This window comes from Spinacia oleracea, chromosome 2, assembly GCF_020520425.1.
Source record: "Spinacia oleracea cultivar Varoflay chromosome 2, BTI_SOV_V1, whole genome shotgun sequence".
NCBI lineage: Eukaryota > Viridiplantae > Streptophyta > Magnoliopsida > Caryophyllales > Amaranthaceae > Spinacia > Spinacia oleracea.
In genome coordinates this window covers 54015932-54039151 of record NC_079488.1, presented here as the reverse complement: position 1 = coordinate 54039151, position 23220 = coordinate 54015932, and the positions used below count along the sequence as shown (strand labels likewise).

The 23220-nt window shown below is 36.1% G+C and overlaps 1 protein-coding gene across 1 annotated transcript; it reads right to left on the bottom strand.

Moving 5' to 3' along the window:
* Nucleotides 1-924: 924 nt before the first annotated feature.
* Nucleotides 925-4708, bottom strand: LOC130466933 (ubiquitin-like-specific protease 1). Its single transcript, XM_056835484.1, has 6 exons — nucleotides 4394-4708; nucleotides 4135-4314; nucleotides 3938-4042; nucleotides 1522-1591; nucleotides 1310-1408; nucleotides 925-1208 (listed from the first exon to the last, which is right to left on the bottom strand). The coding sequence occupies exons 1-6, from the start codon at nucleotides 4561-4563 to the stop codon at nucleotides 1110-1112; spliced, it is 723 nt and encodes a 240-aa protein (XP_056691462.1). The 5' UTR covers nucleotides 4564-4708; the 3' UTR covers nucleotides 925-1109.
* Between the last annotated feature and the right edge of the window lie 18512 nt (nucleotides 4709-23220).

Here is a 23220-nt window from a genome sequence, read left to right as displayed (position 1 = left end):
AAACTAAAAATAATTTTAGAATTTTATGTTGAAAAGAACTTGAATTACCAAAACACATTGAAATTTGGAAAATATGCCTAATCGATTTTGGATTCAAACGTAAAAGTTCAATTCTAATCCTAGCCCAATTTGAAAAAGCCCAAAACAAATAACCCCCATCCTAATTTCAATTTTCACGTGAAACAACTCATTGAACTTCACGTGAATATGCAAACCCTCAACCCTCCTTTCACTTTCACGTAAAAACTAAATTCTCCTCCTGCTCCCTCACGCTGTTGCCGCCGCCGTCGAGCCACCACCGCCGGCGTTCCTCCCTCCTCCGTCGTTCCGGTACTCCGTCTCTCTTCCCCTCCTTCTCTTATACTTTCCTTCACTAGTGGAAAAAGGGTCATTTGCATCGCACTTTTAAGCATATTTGCGTCGCACATCGTGCGTGGCAAAAGCTCTCGACGCAAATGACTAAAAGTCATTTGCGTCGCACATTTGTGCGACGCAAATAACCTTATTTGCGTCGCACAATTAGCAAAAGTGCGTTGCAAATAACTTTTCAACATGGTGCCTGAAAAGTCATTTGCAACGCACATTAGCTAAATGTGCGACGCAAATAAGGTTCATTTGCGTCGCACATTTAGCTAATGTGCGTTGCAAATTACTTTTCAGGCACCATGTTGAAAAGTTATTTGCAACGCACTTTTGCTAATTGTGCGACGCAAATGACTTTTAGGCGCAAAAAAAAAAAGTCATTTGCCACGCACAATAGCTTAATGTGCGACGCAAATGACAATTTTAGCGCCAAAAAATTAAGTCATTTGCCTCGCACATTGAGCTAACGTGCGTTGCAAATGACTTATTTTTATTAAAAAAAATATTCGTTTTTTAATATTAGTTGGAAATTCCGACATGATCGTCTTTGAAATTAGACGGTTCATTCCCAATACCGGGAATACATTTATAATTAATACCTGTCACAAAAGTTTACAACGTAATTAACGTTCCCAATAAAAGGCAATTAAATTCGTCATAGATCGATCAACCAACATGTTACAACAAACATAAAATTATTACAACAAAGGTACGTAGCTAGCTAGAGATCAAGTTCATATTACAAATTAAGCTAAAAATTCGACATTGTTCATGAAGTAATCTGCCCAAAAATCTTTCACCTCATTAATCTCCTCCGCTGAATAAGGCAATGTTCTTGAAAAATCCTAAAAAAGTGTAAATAATTCAATTTATCAACGATTGATCAATATAATAGTTTTGTGTACTTCAATTTATTATATAAAGTACGTAGTTTATGAGAACATACCTTAGTAAGATCTTGACTATTAGCATGATTCATTATTATGTCGTACATAAAACGCATGACGTAGTAGCCACAATCTAGTGATCCCGGTTGTTGAGCACACTAAATGCATTAAAATAAATAACACAAGTAAAATTTCTATCACATTGTATGTTATAATTTTGAAAAACTTATTTCTTAGGTAAATAATAAACTAATTATATATATATATATACCTGTGCTGGAATCCATGTTAATTTAGTTCCCTTAGATTGTCCACCTAGTCTCTTGTAACTCCGAAAAGCACTACACATTCGATAAAATATGCAATTATATATACTTTGTTTACACATGTAAATGCAAAGAATATTTTACATGTAAGTGCAATTATATACTTTGTTTACACATGTAAATGCAATTATATACGTAGTAGTCACATTTAAGGCTAATTGGGTCGTACGTTCTAGGTCATTTTTAGGCAAAAATGATGTTTTTGAACCCAACTTTGAACCAAAGAACCTAAGGAATGTTTTCAAACTTATTACACGTCTCATATGCATAGTTATAACTTTCTAAGGCCCTTTACAATCTATTATTTCACATTTAAGGCTATTTGGGTCGTCCTAGGTCATTTTTAGGCAAAAATGATGTTTTCGAACCCAACTTTGAACCAAAGAACCTAAGGAATGTTTTCAAACTTATTACACGTCTCATATGCATAGTTATAACTTTGTAAGGCCCTTTACAATCTATTATTTCACATTTAAGGCTATTTGGGTCGTCCTAGGTCATTTTTAGGCAAAAATGATGTTTTCGAACCCAACTTTGAACCAAAGAACCTAAGGAATGTTTTCAAACTTATTACACGTCTCATATGAATAGTTATAACTTTGTAAGGCCCTTTACAATCTATTATTTCACATTTAAGGCTATTTGGGTCGTCCTAGGTCATTTTTAGGCAAAAATGATGTTTTCGAACCCAACTTTGAACCAAAGAACCTAAGGAATGTTTTCAAACTTATTACACGTCTCATATGCATAGTTATAACTTTCTAAGGCCCTTTACAATCTATTATTTCACATTTAAGGCTATTTGGGTCGTCCTAGGTCATTTTTAGGCAAAAATGATGTTTTCGAACCCAACTTTGAACCAAAGAACCTAAGGAATGTTTTCAAACTTATTACACGTCTCATATGCATAGTTATAACTTTGTAAGGCCCTTTACAATCTATTATTTCACATTTAAGGCTATTTGGGTCGTCCTAGGTCATTTTTAGGCAAAAATGATGTTTTCGAACCCAACTTTGAACCAAAGAACCTAAGGAATGTTTTCAAACTTATTACACGTCTCATATGCATAGTTATAACTTTCTAAGGCCCTTTACAATCTATTATTTCACATTTAAGGCTATTTGGGTCGTCCTAGGTCATTTTTAGGCAAAAATGATGTTTTCGAACCCAACTTTGAACCAAAGAACCTAAGGAATGTTTTCAAACTTATTACACGTCTCATATGCATAGTTATAACTTTCTAAGGCCCTTTACAATCTATTATTTCACATTTAAGGCTATTTGGGTCGTCCCAGGTCATTTTTAGGCAAAAATGATGTTTTCGAACCCAACTTTGAACCAAAGAACCTAAGGAATGTTTTCAAACTTATTACACGTCTCATATGCATAGTTATAACTTTCTAAGGCCCTTTACAATCTATTATTTCACATTTAAGGCTATTTGGGTCGTCCTAGATCATTTTTAGGCAAAAATGATGTTTTCGAACCCAACTTTGAACCAAAGAACCTAAGAAATGTTTTCAAACTTATTACACGTCTCATATGCATAGTTATAACTTTGTAAGGCCCTTTACAATCTATTATTTCACATTTAAGGCTATTTGGGTCGTCCTAGGTCATTTTTAGGCAAAAATGATGTTTTCGAACCCAACTTTGAACCAAAGAACCTAAGGAATGTTTTCAAACTTATTACACGTCTCATATGCATAGTTATAACTTTCTAAGGCCCTTTACAATCTATTATTTCACATTTAAGGCTATTTGGGTCGTCCTAGGTCATTTTTAGGCAAAAATGATGTTTTCGAACCCAACTTTGAACCAAAGAACCTAAGGAATGTTTTCAAACTTATTACACGTCTCATATGCATAGTTATAACTTTCTAAGGCCCTTTACAATCTATTATTTCACATTTAAGGCTATTTGGGTCGTCCTAGGTCATTTTTAGGCAAAAATGATGTTTTCGAACCCAACTTTGAACCAAAGAACCTAAGGAATGTTTTCAAACTTATTACACGTCTCATATGCATAGTTATAACTTTCTAAGGCCCTTTACAATCTATTATTTCACATTTAAGGCTATTTGGGTCGTCCTAGGTCATTTTTAGGCAAAAATGATGTTTTCGAACCCAACTTTGAACCAAAGAACCTAAGGAATGTTTTCAAACTTATTACACGTCTCATATGCATAGTTATAACTTTCTAAGTCCCTTTACAATCTATTATTTCACATTTAAGGCTAATTGGGTCGTCCTAGGTCATTTTTAGGCAAAAATGATGTTTTCGAACCCAACTTTGAACTAAAGAACCTAAGGCAAAAATTTTGGCAAAAATGGCATTTTCATATGCATACTTTACTTACTTGTTTAGTGGCTCCTTAATCATCAAATTTCTCTTCTTCTGTTGAGAATCAAATATGTAGACCTCACGTTTAGACAAGCAAAGAACTAAAAGCATCCAGTGACTCCTACATACAAACAATAAACGTATGTAGTTAGAAAAAAAAAAGTTAAATTTATAACAATCAATTAAAAACGAAGTTCAAAGTAATTTTCATACTTTTCGTAGTATGGACATAAGATGAATGTCTTAGAACTAAGTGCACTCATGGACCTCGTGATGTACAATAGAATTCGATCTGCATCGGACTTTAACATGGTGGCCGAGATCATCTCCGGGCACATGAATCCAATACTATTGGGGTGACAATCATCGTGAAAACACAACTCACTCAAAGCCCTATAATATAGAGTGTAAGAACGTTAAGACAATCATAAAAATCAAATTTAGGGGCAAAATATGAATTTAGGTAACTCACGTAGCAAAAACTTGTATTATTGATATATTGAGCCATGCTCCCGAGAGAAGTTGATCGGTGTCTTCAACGGTGACACTAATTTCAAAGTCCTTTTCCATATTGAATGTCCTTTTAGTGCAATGTACCTTAACGTGCTCCCCTTCTTTTAATCCCAACATCATAGTTTTCATCACATTGCACTTACCACTCAAATTTTGCACTTTATAATTTTCAAGGAAATAGGTTTTTGATTTAGTGTTGGACGCTTTTGTTCCACTTCCCCCAACCACTATCTCTTTCCCTTTGTTCCCTTTCCCTTTAGGCTCTTTACTTGTAGGCTTGTTTACCTGAGGTATGATTTTCAAATAACGATATACATATTAGTGAGCATACATGGTATAATAGTTCTACTTCAAATTATCATGCATATGTTAGTTACCTCCTCATTCGTAAGCGACACCAAATGTTTTGGCCACTGAGTGAAGGTACCATGAGCTTGAGCAAGTTTCTTAATATATTGAGAAGGCACGGGGACGGGAGCTTCTTTGTACGCGGGCTCAAAATCATCAACGCTCACTTTCACGTTATCGGACGTGACGTCGTTGTGGTGATCAAGGAGCAACTCTGGACATATGGTACCATAGGCAACAAAGACTTTCTCCGAGCCTATGTTCAGGTATAGATGGCACGGGACAGGTTCCTTATTATTTATTTTGAACAATAACGCAAATACAATGTAACATGTTAGAAAAGTTCAATAGAATTAACTAGAAACAAAGTACTTGAAAAACACAAATTATCATACCGTAATGTCGGCAAATGGATCTAAACCCCCGGAACGACAACTACTATGAACATTTGCGTCTATCCTCATATGGCTTGGTATTTGGACACCAAGTTCTTTAGCAAATGTGATAAATTTCTCCATGACCATGGCATCCATCTTGGAGTTCATCTCTTGTATTGTCTCATCTTTGACCCTTTTGGTCACTCTTGCTTCCATTTCCTCCATCTCCGCATCTCCATACCGTCGAAAGCTACGCCGCTCTCCGGTCCCCCACACAGCTTTGATGCCTACTCCACCACCAAATGTTAGTGGTCTCCCTTCTTTAGTCTTACCAAGTGCACGAGATAAGACATCATCTCGTGCACTTTTGGGAACAAATTCCCCTTCATCTTGTTTCCTTTTCCATTCATCCTACATGAAATCAAATGGTTTTGAGAAAAGTTCAACACTTGGTTTCATATTTAAGAACATATATGAAATTAGAGGAATCACAACATTACGCAAAATTGTTAAATGAACTTACAATATTTTCTTTGACCTTTTGTGTGCCCTCATCCGGCAAGTAAGGATTTCCTTTCTCATCTGGTTTCGATCTTGCAAGAAGCCATAAACATGTCCTACTCGGCAAACTTGAAGAAATTGTAGACGCAGAGGAACCTTCAGATGACGAAGAAACTGAGGGAATGTACCCTTTTCTCTGCCATTCACTTGTCATTTCAGCATATGATTTCTGTCCCATATGATGAGGATATATGTTGAAAGATTGACTTTGTCTTGCTTTCTCACTTATTTCCTAATTTTAGGGGGGTAAAAGAAATTATTACAACAAAATAAAACTTAGATTATAACAAGACTTTAAATAAGAATAATTTTTATACCTCAGCTTCTTCGGAGGTACGTATCTTCACAAATTCCTTCCATATATCCTTAGTTATATAACTATACAAATCATATGGCATCTTTTCATCTTTTGGCCTTTTCCTTGTACCCCGAATCCAACCAGTCGTCAATCTTGATTTGAATTCCCTCCAACGCTTATCACAACTCTTTAAGACAACTTCTTTCTTAGTTTCATCTGTGATATGAAATTCTCTCTAAATGAAAGAAAAAGAAAAGGAACAAGAAAGTCTTTTAGCACATGAAAAAGACACGTAGATATGTACAACTGAATTTCCAAAATAAAACCGGTTACCTTGACGTCTTCCCACAAAGTGTCTTTTATTCCTTGTGAAACATCTTCCCAGGTTCTGATCAATATTGAAACCTTTGCGCGACTTATCTCGCCAATGTGATTCTTGTAATCCGTTGCCCATTTCCCTGTGGGTCGGTCCAAGTGATCCCATTCAATTTTTCTTGGAACCCCGGGCATGGATTTTATTCCTTTTGTAGGGCCTCTTGGCTTCTTTTTTTGCTTTTGGGGCACTTGATTTGGTGATTTGTTAGAAGGACCTGAATTTGCGTGTTGATCTTCATCCATGCCTGACGCTACTGCATTGGAAAATCATTAAAATTACATACCTTCAAAAGCAGGATTTTAAAATAAAAATAAAGTTCTGATCAGTTCTGTGCACTGATCTGCACAGCTCAGATCAGAACTGTGCAGATCAGTGCACAGAACTGGTCAGAACTGATCAGTTCTGTGCACTGATCTGCACAGCTCAGATCAGAACTGTGCAGATCAGTGCACAGAACTGATCAGAGCTGACCAGTTCTGTGCACTGATCTGCACAGCTCAGATCAGAACTGTGCAGATCAGTGCACAGAACTGATCAGAGCTGACCAGTTCTGTGCACTGATCTGCACAGCTCAGATCAGAACTGTGCAGATCAGTGCACAGAACTGATCAGAGCTGATCAGTTTTGTGCACTGATCTGCACAGCTCAGATCAGAACTGTGCAGATCAGTGCACAGAACTGATCAGAGCTGACCAGTTCTGTGCACTGATCTGCACAGCTCAGATCAGAACTGTGCAGATCAGTGCACAAAACTAATCAGAGCTGACCAGTTCTGTGCACTGATCTGCACAGCTCAGATCAGAACTGTGCAGATCAGTGCACAGAACTGATCAGAGCTGAATATGAAAACCCTCAACCCTCCTTTCACTTTCACGTGAATATGCAAACCCTCAACCCTCCTTTCACTTTCACGTAAAAACTAAATTCTCCTCCTGCTCCCTCACGCTGTTGCCGCCGCCATCGAGCCACCACCGCCGGCGTTCCTCCCTCCTCCGTCGTTCCGGTACTCCGTCTCTCTTCCCCTCCTTCTCTTATACTTTCCTTATCTCTTTCGTTTTGATTTATTTAACCATGGTTCTGTTTGGTTTTCTCCTTGCTCGCAGCCACCGTGCTGCCACCCGCACAACGACCGAGTGCCACCACCACTTGCGCCCCCATTCTGCGCCGCGCCCCAACCATCGCTGTTGCCTCCGCGGCCAGCATTGTTCTTGCTCCTTCTTTCGTTTCCTTCGTGATTGCCCCTTTCTCACGTCGCTGCAGACGCACCACCACCACCAGCGCGCACAGCCAGCCGTGCGACGCCACCAGCCACCGCCAACCTGCTGCCGCGCCACCTTACCGCCGGCCAGCACTTCCTTTATTCTCTCTTTTTGGTTAATTTCTTTAACCCTATAACTAATTAATATTTTATTTTTGTTTATGTAATTTAATTAAGGTTTTCATAATTTAAATTATTAGTTTGATAATTTATATTTAGAATTCAGATTATATATTATAAACTAATTTGTTTTCAGATTTGCTAATTATGTTTAAGTTAGTTTTAATTATGTTATTAATTCAATTCATGTTTTCTTGAATTAAATTTATAGTTTTATGATTTAATTATGAATTTCATATGAATATGTTTTGCATAATTAAATTTTTAATTTTCAGAATTATATAATTTGATTGAAATAAGGGTTTGAATTATTTAAAGTATGAATTTTAAGGTTTTAATGGTTTTAAATCATGGTAGGACGATTGTGGATTATTAAATTTATTGTTTTGATGTACTAGGAACGTAGATTGACCTTGGTGAAGTTTTTAAATGAACTTATATTGCTGAAAATTTTGAAGTACGATGTTTGCAAAAAAGTTTTCAACGAATTTCAATCACTAATTCAATAAATATGATGCTAGGAAATCAAATGTTTAACTTTTGATATTGGGGAAAGTTCTAAATATGTTTAGGATGCATTTAGAATGCTTTATTATGGTTGCCAATGATTAGAAATTGATTGGGATTACTTGTTGGTTGTTTTAGGCGGAGAATTCTCTTTAGGCGACTTTTGAAAGTGTTAAAGTGGCCTATCAGTTTGTTCACACAAGGTACGTACATACCTGTGTGCTTGGAATGTGTGCTAATTGTTGAAACCATGTTGAATTTGTTGTTGAACTTGGCTATGTTGAAATTTCATGTTTAATACTGTTGGACGGACATATTGAACTTATATTGCATTATGAGAATTGTAACATGTTAGTATGGATGATTGATACAAACATGTTGGTTGGGAACACTAGATTATTCTATACGTTGGTTTGGATCGATTGATTATTGTTCCCTTTCTAGCTTTTCACTACTTTATGAGGGCGGTGGACCTTGTTTAGTAAGTTGAAACTTTATACCCATATACAGGGTTGATCATGGTTAAAGGAAAGGTTGGTTAAATTGGAATGAGTCTTGATTGATGCCTTTATGATCACGTACTTAATTCCAAGATAAAAACAGTTGTGAACGAATGTGGATTATATGCCTTATGTGATTGTTGAGTCATAACAGAGTCTCAATTTGTAAATCATGTAAAGTGAAACTGAGTAGCAATAGCTTTAGACTGTGCACGTCTAAAGTGACGGACAAACAGGAGTTGGGGTTCATGGTGGTAGCCCATGGCCTTTTCTGGGACCGGATTGATCACCGTGTTCTATTTTTATTCAAACGTTCCTCGTTTTTAAGTTGAGCTGATTCTTTAAGAGGAGTCCGCTTGCTTGATATCGCAGGTCAGTGAGGTTACGGAGTCGCGCCCGTACCTCGTCTTCCTTAGTGAAGACTGTTGGACGGACAACTCGGTCCATTGTCTATTTCAACTAAAATAATATTATTGTTATAAGTCTAGCCTAGTCTAGTCAAGTATGGTCGTCAAAATTATCATGTTTTGTCTGCCCTTATTTATGTTCATTAGTATCATGTTAGGGTTGTTCGTTTAATAGTATCTTGTTAGGATTATTATTGTTTTAGTATGTAGTACTCAGCTTTGCTGATTACGTGCTTTGTTTGTGTGTGTTGATCATGGCTATGCCTTATTGATCCTGTGATGACCCATCTTTGGTGAGCAGTCTCTAAGGATCAATAAGCGTTGCCCATCTACAGGTTTGAAGATGATGCATCATTGGGATCGGGATTAGAGAGCTTGTAGTTAGATTTGTTTTGTTAAATGATTTGGTTTGTTAATTTGGATTTGAAATTTGTCGTACTCTTCGTATCTCCTTATTTCCGTTAATTGGTTTTGGGACTTAATATGTAATCGATTATTTTGGAACCTAAAAGTTAGTTTTATGTTTTCCGCTGTAAAATTCTGAATAAGCAGTTACGTTTTCACACAGGCGATAATGCCTTGATAGTTCTCTACGTTTTATATTAAAAGGTTATTTTAGAAAAGAGAGAATTGTCGGGGTGTTACAAAGTGGTATCTAGAAGCTAAGGTTTTACTTTAATAAATTTTTAGGCGCCTAACTATCTAGTTATTTAAAATAAATTTCTTAAATATCGAGCTTCTACGTATTATAGTGTTCAAAAATTGGTACTTTTTTTTGGGGGGCCGATTTCCTTTTTATCTTGTTTGAAAGTATATAATATTTCTTATTTAAGTTCGAACTCAAATTATTTATTCGAATTAAAGTGACTTTCAAAAATTTTATTCTTTTTCTTATTATTTATTATTCAAAAAAAAAAAAGAAAAATGAGTACAATTTTTTTTAGAAGTTCAAATTTTTTCTTTAAGTTGTTTCAAGAGTTAGAATTCGTTATTTAGGAAATATAAATCTTTTTCGAATTAATAACTTTATTTTCGAATTTATTCGATACGCATTTCCTTAATTTATTTTACTTTATCTATTTTATATTTATGTTATTATTTTATGTTATAATTTTCTTATATTATCGTTCTTTTACCTTGTCATTTAAATTATTTCAATGCTTTAGTTTATGAGAGATGGGTAGTATAAGAAGGGCATATAAGATAGAATTATATGTGCATTAGTAGCTAGTCAATGCTAGCATATGAAATTGATTGTTATGTACGTGCGTGTGCTAATTGTTTAATGTTACATTTAAATGTGCATAAAGAATTGTTTGCTTCCACCAAACTTATTGCATTATTGAACTTTGTTTATGATTTGGTTGGAAAATCGTTAGTGAGACATGTAATTGTTTATTTCAGGAATAAAATGTTTCTTTCCAAGTATACCAACATAGGATCTTTCGAGAAACTTGATATAGAAACCCCTGACATTTACGTGAAGAAAATTGTGTTTGGATGTGAATATCATGCTAAAGTTCAAGGGCAACCTATCTTAATGAGAAAGGATACCATAGCAGCCACTATCATTAATTGCTTACCTAACAAATTTCCATACCTAGAACTCAAGGAAAAGTTTAAAGACATGCATTCTGATAATGGAACTCCAAACTTGGCTAAGTATGTGACTTGGGATGGTAGATGGAAATATGACTCAGAAATTCTGACCACCATTATTGAGGCGGCAGAAAGTGGGTTTAGAAACGGTAAAATCGTAGGGAGTCATGTTGGGGATGCAGTTACAGAAGAACCTATGGGAGTAAGTGTAAATAATGACCTAGAGGAAAAATGATGTAGCTGTGGATAATGAGAATTTAGGTGTTGAGGCAGAGAATCCTAACCCAGCGGCCCATGAGCTAACCATTGAGATTTCTAGTGATTCAGATGCAGAGCTCGAAAGTGAACAGAAGATTGCAAGTGAGCCTAATCAAAATGAAGACATGGAAGAAGATGAAGACCCTGAGGAAGAGTTTGATGATCTTGAGATCTAAATTTCACTCCGCAAGTCTCAGGAGCAATGGATAGGCAAGAGGCCACAAATATTTTGAAGTCATAAATAGTTAATTAGCTCTTTTATGTTTTAAAGAATAAGTAGCAAAGCTACAACAGTTTAAGGTTAAAATTTATTGAAGTTTGAAATGTTCTTTATTATTTTGAAGGATGTAATAAACTTTTATGGAGTTAGCAATAAAAGTTAAAGTTTTCAAGGAATTGTTCTTTATTCTATTTTGAGGATTCCATAATACCCCAACCTTTAGGTAACACGTCATGGATAAATTTTTCTATTGGTTGCATACTTAGTGTGAATTGTGGATCAATTTAATTGCCACAATAATATTAAATGATTTGAGTACATAAAGGAAGTGAGGGTCAATCTAGACCCTCATGACCAATATGATTCAAAATTTTATGCCTTATGTGCAGTGTGTGAATGTCTTTCGTGGATGATTGAGGATGATTATTTTTCAATGATTATTGCAGCTTGTAGACGATCGTTGCACCTTCGTAAACAATTGTCGTGCCTTCGTAAATAATGTGTATTACTGTGAACATCGTTGGTTGAGGCGATCTTTATGATCAATTCAAGTATTAAATTGTATGGGATAACGTATAGGTGATGTTTCAAACCTAAAGTAGAGTATACTAATTGCAGGTCGCGTTCTAGAATGGCCAACAATAATGATCTAGCCGTTGCTATTCGCCTCTTGGCGAAAAAGCTGACTCAGGAAAGAACTGAGCGCCCCAATTCTGCAGGGGAAATGTTTGAAAGACTTGCTAGGGTTAAACCACCATACTTCAAGGGGCAATCAGACCCTACCTTCTTAGAAAATTGGATTAGGGAGTTTGAGAAACTGTTTGAGGCTGTGAGTTGCCCTAGGAGTATGAGAGTAGGTCAAGCTGTCATTTACCTAAAAGATGAAGCCGGCCTGTGGTGGAGAGAGAATGAAACTAGGCTAAGTACTGCCGAGGGATTTCATTGGGACTCATTTGTTGTGGTATTGAGGGAAAAGTTTTATCCTCCTTTTATAACAAAACGAAAAGCGCAGGAATTCATAAACCTTGGGATGGGGAGTATGACCATCGCTGAATACTATAGAAAATTTATAGCGCTGTCGAGGTTTGCACCTGAGGTTGTAGCCACAGAGGAGATAAAGGCTCAGAGGTTTGAGCAAGGGTTGACTGATGAGATCCAGTTGGGATTAGGTGGAGAGACCTTTACATCTTTAGATAATGTGTATAAGAAACCGCTCATATTTATGGTTTGCAGTCCAAAAGGGACAAGAAAATTGTTGTTGGGGAGAAAAGAAAAAAGTTTAATGCTGGGGAAAACCAAGAGAATTTCAAGAGGAATATGAATCAGAATAGGAATGGGAATGGAAATAGAAGTTTTCAAGGAATGAACAATCAGGGGCACAACAATAGGAACCAATCTGAGAGAGTGCATCACTGTAAGATGTGCAGTAACAACCATCCTGGTAGAAACTACAAGGGAGAATTAGTGACATGCAACTATTGTCAGAAAAGGGGGCATAGGGAGTATGAGTGCTTCACCAAGCAGAAAAAGGAACAAAATGGTAATGGAAGTGGAAATCAAGTGAGGTTTAACCAGTCTGGAAGTCAAGATTCAAAGCCCGGAGGGGCACAAAACAATAAAGGAAACTATAATAAGCCTGCAAATGATAACAACAACTAGAATAAGGCTCCAGGAAAACTGCCTGTGATAAGTCAAAATGAAGCTGAACGACATGCTGACTTAGTTTCTGTTACTTTTCTATCAACTCCGTGCTAGTTAGAAAGTTATTTGATCCGGGGAAAGCTTATTCTTTTGTTTCGTCATCTCGTATTAAGAGTCTGAAGTTAGTAGATTTTGAGGTGATTGATTTACCTGTTAGTATACCTACTGGTGTAACCTTAAGGTGTACCAAGTTATTTAAGAACTTTCCTTTGAAGATAAAAGATTGCGTTTTCTTTCTGACTTGATAGAGTTTAATGGAAACCTAGATGTAATTCTGGGAATGGACTGGCCAAGTTTTTGCAAGGCTAAGGTAGATTGTGAAATTCCGAAAGTAAGTTTAAGGAACCCTATGGGAAGGTTGACCTCATGTGGATGTTTTGAGAAGTCCAAGAACCTTTAGTGATTTCTGTAATGCAAGTGGGGAAATTGATGAATAGAGAGTGTGAACTATTTTTCTGCAGTATGTTAGAGGTGAGTAAAGAAGTTGGAGTGAAAATTGAGGATGTTCCCATTGTGATTGGAATCATTGATGTGTCTACGAGAGGAATTGCGAGTATGTCACCTGCTAGAGCCCTTGAGTTCATTATAGAGTTAAATCCTGGAACGACACCTATATCCAAAGCACCATTTGCCTAGGATAGATGACATATTGGATTAATTGAATTGGGCGAGTGTGTTCTCGAAGACTGAATTGTGTTTGAAGTACCACCAATTGAGAATAGCTGATAAGGCCTAAGATCTCATTAAGATTCGTATTGTCATTATGGGTTGAAAGAAATGCCTTTTGGGTTAACCAATGCACCTGCCATAGTATGGATTTGAGGAATAAGATTTTCTACGAATTCCGAATTAAGTTCGTTATTATGTTATTGATGATATCCTGATTTATTCAAGGAATGAGAAAGAGCATGAAAAACACTTGAGGATTATTTGGAGACTCTTAGAAAGAATCTAGTTTTATAAATGAAGTATACAACCTTGAAGTTATGTGTGTATAAGTGACACCGACGGAAAAGTGAAGGATTGAATTGATTGAAAACTACGTTACGTAAGGGAATAAATATAAGAGAAGATTTGAGTGGTCCAGGATCGTTTGAAATCAATTGTTGTCTTGAAAAGATGGGAATGTATGAATTGGTGAAAGTGCTAAGAGTTAAGCCCAAGAGTTATACATCCATGAAAGGCGTAATGAGGTTCAGTAGAAGGGAAAAGTTGATCAGAAGGAGTCTCTGTAGATTGATTGAATTTTCGAGCATCAATAGTTACCATGTGAGCATTACGATGTCACATGTTGAGGCATTGTATGGAAAGAATTGTAGAAGTCCTACTTGCTGGAATGAGTTTAGTAAGAATATTGTATTGAGGACATAATTCGTCGAGAAAGAAATACCCAAAGTTATGCTCTGAGATGAGTTACGAGGGCGTAACTCGTTTGCTTTAAGAGGGGTAGAATGCGATATAAATTCGCGCTTTTTACCTATTTTTATTGCATTTTTATGCATTTTTATGCTTATTTTTAGCAACTTATTCATGTTGATGCAAAGTACATAGATTCTCCGCATAAGAAAATGTGTTCGTGAATATTACAAGTAACTTTAAGTTGGCAAAAGAGTACACATGAGTGGCACAAGTACTTCTCCAATAGGAATAAGTTGAAAACTTTTGAGAAATAGGTGAATTTTCGTGTCAAGTTTTGGGACGAAACTTCTTTTAAGAGGGGTAGATTGTAATCCCCCGTAAATTTATAATTTTATTAATATATTTTAACGTATAGTTATTTATATTTAATAGAATTTACGAGTTTTAATAATAAATATATAATTAACGAATATTTATTTTAGTTAATTACATTTTAAATATTTTAACGATTTATGAAACTAAAAATAATTTTAGAATTTTATGTTGAAAAGAACTTGAATTACCAAAACACATTGAAATTTGGAAAATATGCCTAATCGATTTTGGATTCAAACGTAAAAGTTCAATTCTAATCCTAGCCCAATTTGATAAAGCCCAACACAAATAACCCCCATCCTAATTTCAATTTTCACGTGAAACAACTCATTGAACTTCACGTGAATATGCAAACCCTCAACCCTCCTTTCACTTTCACGTAAAAACTAAATTCTCCTCCTGCTCCCTCACGCTGTTGCCGCCGCCATCGAGCCACCACCGCCGGCGTTCCTCCCTCCTCCGTCGTTCCGGTACTCCGTCTCTCTTCCCCTCCTTCTCTTATACTTTCCTTATCTCTTTCGTTTTGATTTATTTAACCATGGTTCTGTTTGGTTTTCTCCTTGCTCGCAGCCACCGTGCTGCCACCCGCACAACGACCGAGTGCCACCACCACTTGCGCCCCCATTCTGCGCCGCGCCCCAACCATCGATGCTGCCTCCGCGGCCAGCATTGTTCTTGCTCCTTCTTTCGTTTCCTTCGTGATTGCCCCTTTCTCACGTCGCTGCAGACGCACCACCACCACCAGCGCGCACAGCCAGCCGTGCGACGCCCAGCCACCGCCAACCTGCTGCCGCGCCACCTTACCGCCGGCCAGCACTTCCTTTATTCTCTCTTTTTGGTTAATTTCTTTAACCCTAAAACTAATTAATATTTTATTTTTGTTTATGTAATTTAATTAAGGTTTTCATAATTTAAATTATTAGTTTGATAATTTATATTTAGAATTCAGATTATATATTATAAACTAATTTGTTTTCAGATTTGCTAATTATGTTTAAGTTAGTTTTAATTATGTTATTAATTTAATACATGTTTTCTTGAATTAAATTTATAGTTTTATGATTTAATTATGAATTTCATATGAATATGTTTTGCATAATTAAATTTTTAATTTTCAGAATTATATAATTTGATTGAAATAAGGGTTTGAATTATTTAAAGTATGAATTTTAAGGTTTTAATGGTTTTAAATCATGGTAGGACGATTGTGGATTATTAAATTTATTGTTTTGATGTACTAGGAACGTAGATTGACCTTGGTGAAGTTTTTAAATGAACTTATATTGCTGAAAATTTAAAGTACGATGTTTGCAAAAAAGTTTTCAACGAATTTCAATCACTAATTCAATAAATATGATGCTAGGAAATCAAATTTTTAACTTTTGATATTGGGGAAAGTTCTAAATATGTTTAGGATGCATTTAGAATGCTTTATTATGGTTGCCAATGATTAGAAATTGATTGGGATTACTTGTTGGTTGTTTTAGGCGGAGAATTCTCTTTAGGCGACTTTTGAAAGTGTTAAAGTGGCCTATCAGTTTGTTCACACAAGGTACGTACATACCTGTGTGCTTGGAATGTGTGCTAATTGTTGAAACCATGTTGAATTTGTTGTTGAACTTGGATATGTTGAAATTTCATGTTTAATACTGTTGGACGGACATATTGAACTTATATTGCATTATGAGAATTGTAACATGTTAGTATGGATGATTGATACAAACATGTTGGTTGGGAACACTAGATTATTCTATACGTTGGTTTGGATCGATTGATTATTGTTCCCTTTCTAGCTTTTCACTACTTTTTGAGGGCGGTGGACCTTGTTTAGTAAGTTAAAACTTTATACCCATATACAGGGTTGATCATGGTTAAAGGAAAGGTTGGTTAAATTGGAATGAGTCTTGATTGATGCCTTTATGATCACGTACCTAATTCCAAGATAAAAACAGTTGTGAACGAATGTGGATTATATGCCTTATGTGATTGTTGAGTCATAACAGAGTCTCAATTTGTAAATCATGTAAAGTGAAACTGAGTAGCAATAGCTTTAGACTGTGCACGTCTAAAGTGACGGACAAACAGGAGTTGGGGTTCATGGTGGTAGCCCATGGCCTTTTCTGGGACCGGATTGATCACCGTGTTCTATTTTTATTCAAACGTTCCTCGTTTTTAAGTTGAGCTGATTCTTTAAGAGGAGTCCGCTTGCTTGATATCGCAGGTCAGTGAGGTTACGGAGTCGCGCCCGTACCTCGTCTTCCTTAATGAAGACTGTTGGACAGACAACTCGGTCCATTGTCTATTTCAACTAAAATAATATTATTGTTATAAGTCTAGCCTAGTCTAGTCAAGTATGGTCGTCAAAATTATCATGTTTTGTCTGCCCTTATTTATGTTCATTAGTATCATGTTAGGGTTGTTCGTTTAATAGTATCATGTTAGGATTATTATTGTTTTAGTATGTAGTACTCAGCTTTGCTGATTACGTGCTTTGTTTGTGTGTGTTGATCATGGCTATGCCTTATTGATCCTGTGATGACCCATCTTTGGTGAGCAGTCTCTAAGGATCAATAAGCGTTGCCCATCTACAGGTTTGAAGATGATGCATCATTGGGATCGGGATTAGAGAGCTTGTAGTTAGATTTGTTTTGTTAAATGAGTTGGTTTGTTAATTTGGATTTGAAATTTGTCGTACTATTCGTATCTCCTTATTTCCGTTAATTGGTTTTGGGACTTAATATGTAATCGATTATTTATGAACCTAAAAGTTAGTTTTATGTTTTCCGCTGTAAAATTCTGAATAAGCCGTTACGTTTTCACACGGGCGATAATGCCTTGATAATTCTCTACGTTTTATATTAAAAGGTTATTTTAGAAAAGAGAGAATTGTCGGGGTGTTACAAAGTGGTATCTAGAAGCTAAGGTTTTACTTTAATAAATTTTTAGGCGCCTAACTATCTAGTTATTTAAAATAAATTTCTTAAATATCGAGCTTCTACGTATTATAGTGTTCAAAAATTGGTACTTTTTTTTGGGGGGCTGATTTCCTTTTTATCTTGTTTGAAAGTATATAATATTTCTTATTTAAGTTCGAAATCAAATTATTTATTCGAATTAAAGTGACTTTCAAAAATTTTATTCTTTTTCTTATTATTTATTATTCAAAAAAGAAAAGAAAAATGAGTACAATTTCGTTTAGAAGTTCAAATTTTTTCTTTAAGTTGTTTCAAGAGTTAGAATTCGTTATTTAGGAAATATAAATCTTTTTCGAATTAATAAATTTATTTTCGAATTTATTCGATACGCATTTCCTTAATTTATTTTACTTTATCTATTTTATATTTATGTTATTATTTTATGTTATAATTTTCTTATATTATCGTTCTTTTACCTTGTCATTTAAATTATTTCAATGCTTTAGTTTATGAGAGATGGGTAGTATAAGAAGGGCATATAAGATAGAATTATATGTGCATTAGTAGCTAGTCAATGCTAGCATATGAAATTGATTGTTATGTACGTGCGTGTGCTAATTGTTTAATGTTACCTTTAAATGTGCATAAAGAATTGTTTGCTTCCACCAAACTTATTGCATTATTGAACTTTGTTTATGATTTGGTTGGAAAATCGTTAGTGAGACATGTAATTGTTTATTTCAGGAATAAAATGTTTCTTTCCAAGTATACCAACATAGGATCCTTCGAGAAACTTGATATAGAAACCCCTGACATTTACGTGAAGAAAATTGTGTTTGGATGTGAATATCATGCTAAAGTTCAAGGGCAACCTATCTTAATGAGAAAGGATACCATAGCAGCCACTATCATTAATTCCTTACCTAACAAATTTCCATACCTAGAACTCAAGGAAAAGTTTAAAGACATGCATTCTGATAATGGAACTCCAAACTTGGCTAAGTATGGGACTTGGGATGGTAGATGGAAATATGACTCAGAAATTCTGACCACCATTATTGAGGCGGCAGAAAGTGGGTTTAGAAACGGTAAAATCGTAGGGAGTCATGTTGGGGATGCAGTTACAGAAGAACCTATGGGAGTAAGTGTAAATAATGACCTAGAGGAAAATGATGTAGCTGTGGAGAATGAGAATTTAGGTGTTGAGGCAGAGAATCCTAACCCAGCGGCCCATGAGCTAACCATTGAGATTTCTAGTGATTCAGATGCAGAGCTCGAAAGTGAACAGGAGATTGCAAGTGAGCCTAATCAAAATGAAGACATGGAAGAAGATGAAGACCCCGAGGAAGAGTTTGATGATCTTGAGATCTAAATTTCACTCCGCAAGTCTCAGGAGCAATGGATAGGCAAGAGGCCACAAATATTTTGAAGTCATAAATAGTTAATTAGCTCTTTTATGTTTTAAAGAATAAGTAGCAAAGCTACAACAGTTTAAGGTTAAAATTTATTGAAGTTTGAAATGTTCTTTATTATTTTGAAGGATGTAATAAACTTTTATGGAGTTAGCAATAAAAGTTAAAGTTTTCAAGGAATTGTTCTTTATTCTATTTTGAGGATTCCATAATACCCCAACCTTTAGGTAACACGTCATGGATAAATTTTTCTATTGGTTGCATACTTAGTGTGAATTGTGGATCAATTTAATTGCCACAATAATATTAAATGATTTGAGTACATAAAGGAAGTGAGGGTCAATCTAGACCCTCATGACCAATATGATTCAAAATTTTATGCCTTATGTGCAGTGTGTGAATGTCTTTCGTGGATTATTGAGGATGATTATTTTTCAATGATTATTGCAGCTTGTAGACGATCGTTGCACATTCGTAAACGATTGTCGTGCCTTTGTAAATAATGTGTATTACTGTGAACATCGTTGGTTGAGGCGATCTTTATGATCAATTCAAGTATTAAATTGTATGGGATAACGTATAGGTGATGTTTCAAACCTAAAGTAGAGTATACTAATTGCAGGTCGCGTTCTAGAATGGCCAACAATAATGATCTAGCCGTTGTTATTCGCCTCTTGGCGAAAAAGCTGACTCAGGAAAGAACTGAGCGCCCCAATTCTGCAGGGGAAATGTTTGAAAGACTTGCTAGGGTTAAACCACCATACTTCAAGGGGCAATCAGACCCTACCTTCTTAGAAAATTGGATTAGGGAGTTTGAGAAACTGTTTGAGGCTGTGAGTTGCCCTAGGAGTATGAGAGTAGGTCAAGCTGTCATTTACCTAAAAGATGAAGCCGGTCTGTGGTGGAGAGAGAATGAAACTAGGCTAAGTACTGCCGAGGGATTTCATTGGGACTCATTTGTTGTGGTATTGAGGGAAAAGTTTTATCCTCCTTTTATAACAAAACGAAAAGCGCAGGAATTCATAAACCTTGGGATGGGGAGTATGACCATCGCTGAATACTATAGAAAATTTATAGCGCTGTCGAGGTTTGCACCTGAGGTTGTAGCCACAGAGGAGATAAAGGCTCAGAGGTTTGAGCAAGGGTTGATCGATGAGATCCAGTTGGGATTAGGTGGAGAGACCTTTACATCTTTAGATAATGTGTATAAGAAACCGCTCATATTTATGGTTTGCAGTCCAAAAGGGACAAGAAAATTGTTGTTGGGGAGAAAAGAAAAAAGTTTAATGCTGGGGAAAACCAAGAGAATTTCAAGAGGAATATGAATCAGAATAGGAATGGGAATGGAAATAGAAGTTTTCAAGGAATGAACAATCAGGGGCACAACAATAGGAACCAATCTGAGAGAGTGCATCACTGTAAGATGTGCAGTAACAACCATCCTGGTAGAAACTACAAGGGAGAATTAGTGACATGCAACTATTGTCAGAAAAGGGGGCATAAGGAGTATGAGTGCTTCACCAAGCAGAAAAAGGAACAAAATGGTAATGGAAGTGGAAATCAAGTGAGGTTTAACCAGTCTGGAAGTCAAGATTCAAAGCCCGGAGGGGCACAAAACAATAAAGGAAACTATAATAAGCCTGCAAATGATAACAACAACCAGAATAAGGCTCCAGGAAAACTGCCTGTGATAAGTCAAAATGAAGCTGAACGACATGCTGACTTAGTTTCTGTTACTTTTTTATCAACTCCGTGCTAGTTAGAAAGTTATTTGATCCGGGGAAAGCTTATTCTTTTGTTTCGTCATCTCGTATTAAGAGTCTGAAGTTAGTAGATTTTGAGGTGATTGATTTACCTGTTAGTATACCTACTGGTGTAACCTTAAGGTGTACCAAGTTATTTAAGAACTTTCCTTTGAAGATAAAAGATTGCGTTTTCTTTCTGACTTGATAGAGTTTAATGGAAACCTAGATGTAATTCTGGGAATGGACTGGCCAAGTTTTTGCAAGGCTAAGGTAGATTGTGAAATTCCGAAAGTAAGTTTAAGGAACCCTATGGGAAGGTTGACCTCATGTGGATGTTTTGAGAAGTCCAAGAACCTTTAGTGATTTCTGTAATGCAAGTGGGGAAATTGATGAATAGAGAGTGTGAACTATTTTTCTGCAGTATGTTAGAGGTGAGTAAAGAAGTTGGAGTGAAAATCGAGGATGTTCCCATTGTGATTGGATTCATTGATGTGTCTACGAGAGGAATTGCGAGTATGTCACCTGCTAGAGCCCTTGAGTTCATTATAGAGTTAAATCCTGGAACGACACCTATATCCAAAGCACCATTTGCCTAGGATAGATGACATATTGGATTAATTGAATTGGGCGAGTGTGTTCTCGAAGACTGAATTGTGTTTGAAGTACCACCAATTGAGAATAGCTGATAAGGGCCTAAGATCTCATTAAGATTCGTATTGTCATTATGGGTTTAAAGAAATGCCTTTTGGGTTAACCAATGCACCTGCCATAGTATGGATTTGAGGAATAAGATTTTCTACGAATTCCGAATTAAGTTCGTTATTATGTTATTGATGATATCCTGATTTATTCAAGGAATGAGAAAGAGCATGAAAAACACTTGAGGATTATTTGGAGACTCTTAGAAAGAATCTAGTTTTATTAAATGAAGTATACAACCTTGAAGTTATGTGTGTATAAGTGACACCGACGGAAAAGTGAAGGATTGAATTGATTGAAAACTACGTTACGTAAGGGAATAAATATAAGAGAAGATTTGAGTGGTCCAGGATCGTTTGAAATCAATTGTTGTCTTGAAAAGATGGGAATGTATGAATTGGTGAAAGTGCTAAGAGTTAAGCCCAAGAGTTATACATCCATGAAAGGCGTAATGAGGTTCAGTAGAAGGGAAAAGTTGATCAGAAGGAGTCTCTGTAGATTGATTGAATTTTCGAGCATCAATAGTTACCATGCGAGCATTACGATGTCACATGTTGAGGCATTGTATGGAAAGAATTGTAGAAGTCCTACTTGCTGGAATGAGTTTAGTAAGAATATTGTATTGAGGACATAATTCGTCGAGAAAGAAATACCCAAAGTTATGCTCTGAGATGAGTTACGAGGGCGTAACTCGTTTGCTTTAAGAGGGGTAGAATGCGATATAAATTCGCGCTTTTTACCTATTTTTATTGCATTTTTATGCTTATTTTTAGCAACTTATTCATGTTGATGCAAAGTACATAGATTCTCCGCATAAGAAAATGTGTTCGTGAATATTACAAGTAACTTTAAGTTGGCAAAAGAGTGCACATGAGTGGCACAAGTACTTCTCCAATAGGAATAAGTTGAAAACTTTTGAGAAATAGGTGAATTTTCGTGTCAAGTTTCGGGACGAAACTTCTTTTAAGAGGGGTAAATTGTAATCCCCCGTAAATTTATAATTTTATTAATATATTTTAACGTATAGTTATTTATATTTAATAGAATTTACGAGTTTTAATAATAAATATATAATTAACGAATATTTATTTTAGTTAATTACATTTTAAATATTTTAACGATTTATGAAATTAAAAATAATTTTAGAATTTTATGTTGAAAAGAACTTGAATTACCAAAACACATTGAAATTTGGAAAATATGCCTAATCGATTTTGGATTCAAACGTAAAAGTTCAATTCTAATCCTAGCCCAATTTGATAAAGCCCAACACAAATAACCCCCATCCTAATTTCAATTTTCACGTGAAACAACTCATTGAACTTCACGTGAATATGCAAACCCTCAACCCTCCTTTCACTTTCACGTAAAAACTAAATTCTCCTCCTGCTCCCTCACGCTGTTGCCGCCGCCGTCGAGCCACCACCGCCGGCGTTCCTCCCTCCTCCGTCGTTCCGGTACTCCGTCTCTCTTCCCCTCCTTCTCTTATACTTTCCTTATCTCTTTCGTTTTGATTTATTTAACCATGGTTCTGTTTGGTTTTCTCCTTGCTCGCAGCCACCGTGCTGCCACCGGCACAACGACCGAGTGCCACCACCACTTGCGCCCCCATTCTGCGCCGCGCCCCAACCATCGTTGCTGCCTCCGCGGCCAGCATTGTTCTTGCTCCTTTTTTCGTTTCCTTCGTGATTGCCCCTTTCTCACGTCGCTGCAGACGCACCACCACCACCAGCGCGCACAACCAGCCGTGC

Coding starts and splice junctions, on each gene's coding strand:
- LOC130466933 (XM_056835484.1), bottom strand. CDS start 4,563: ATGAAAACTATGATGTTGGGATTAAAAGAAGGGGAGCACGTTAAGGTA. Junction 4,315..4,393: donor ATAATACAAGTTTTTGCTAC/GTGAGTTACCTA, acceptor TCTATATTATAG/GGCTTTGAGTGAGTTGTGTT. Junction 1,209..1,309: donor ATAGTCAAGATCTTACTAAG/GTATGTTCTCAT, acceptor ACACTTTTTTAG/GATTTTTCAAGAACATTGCC.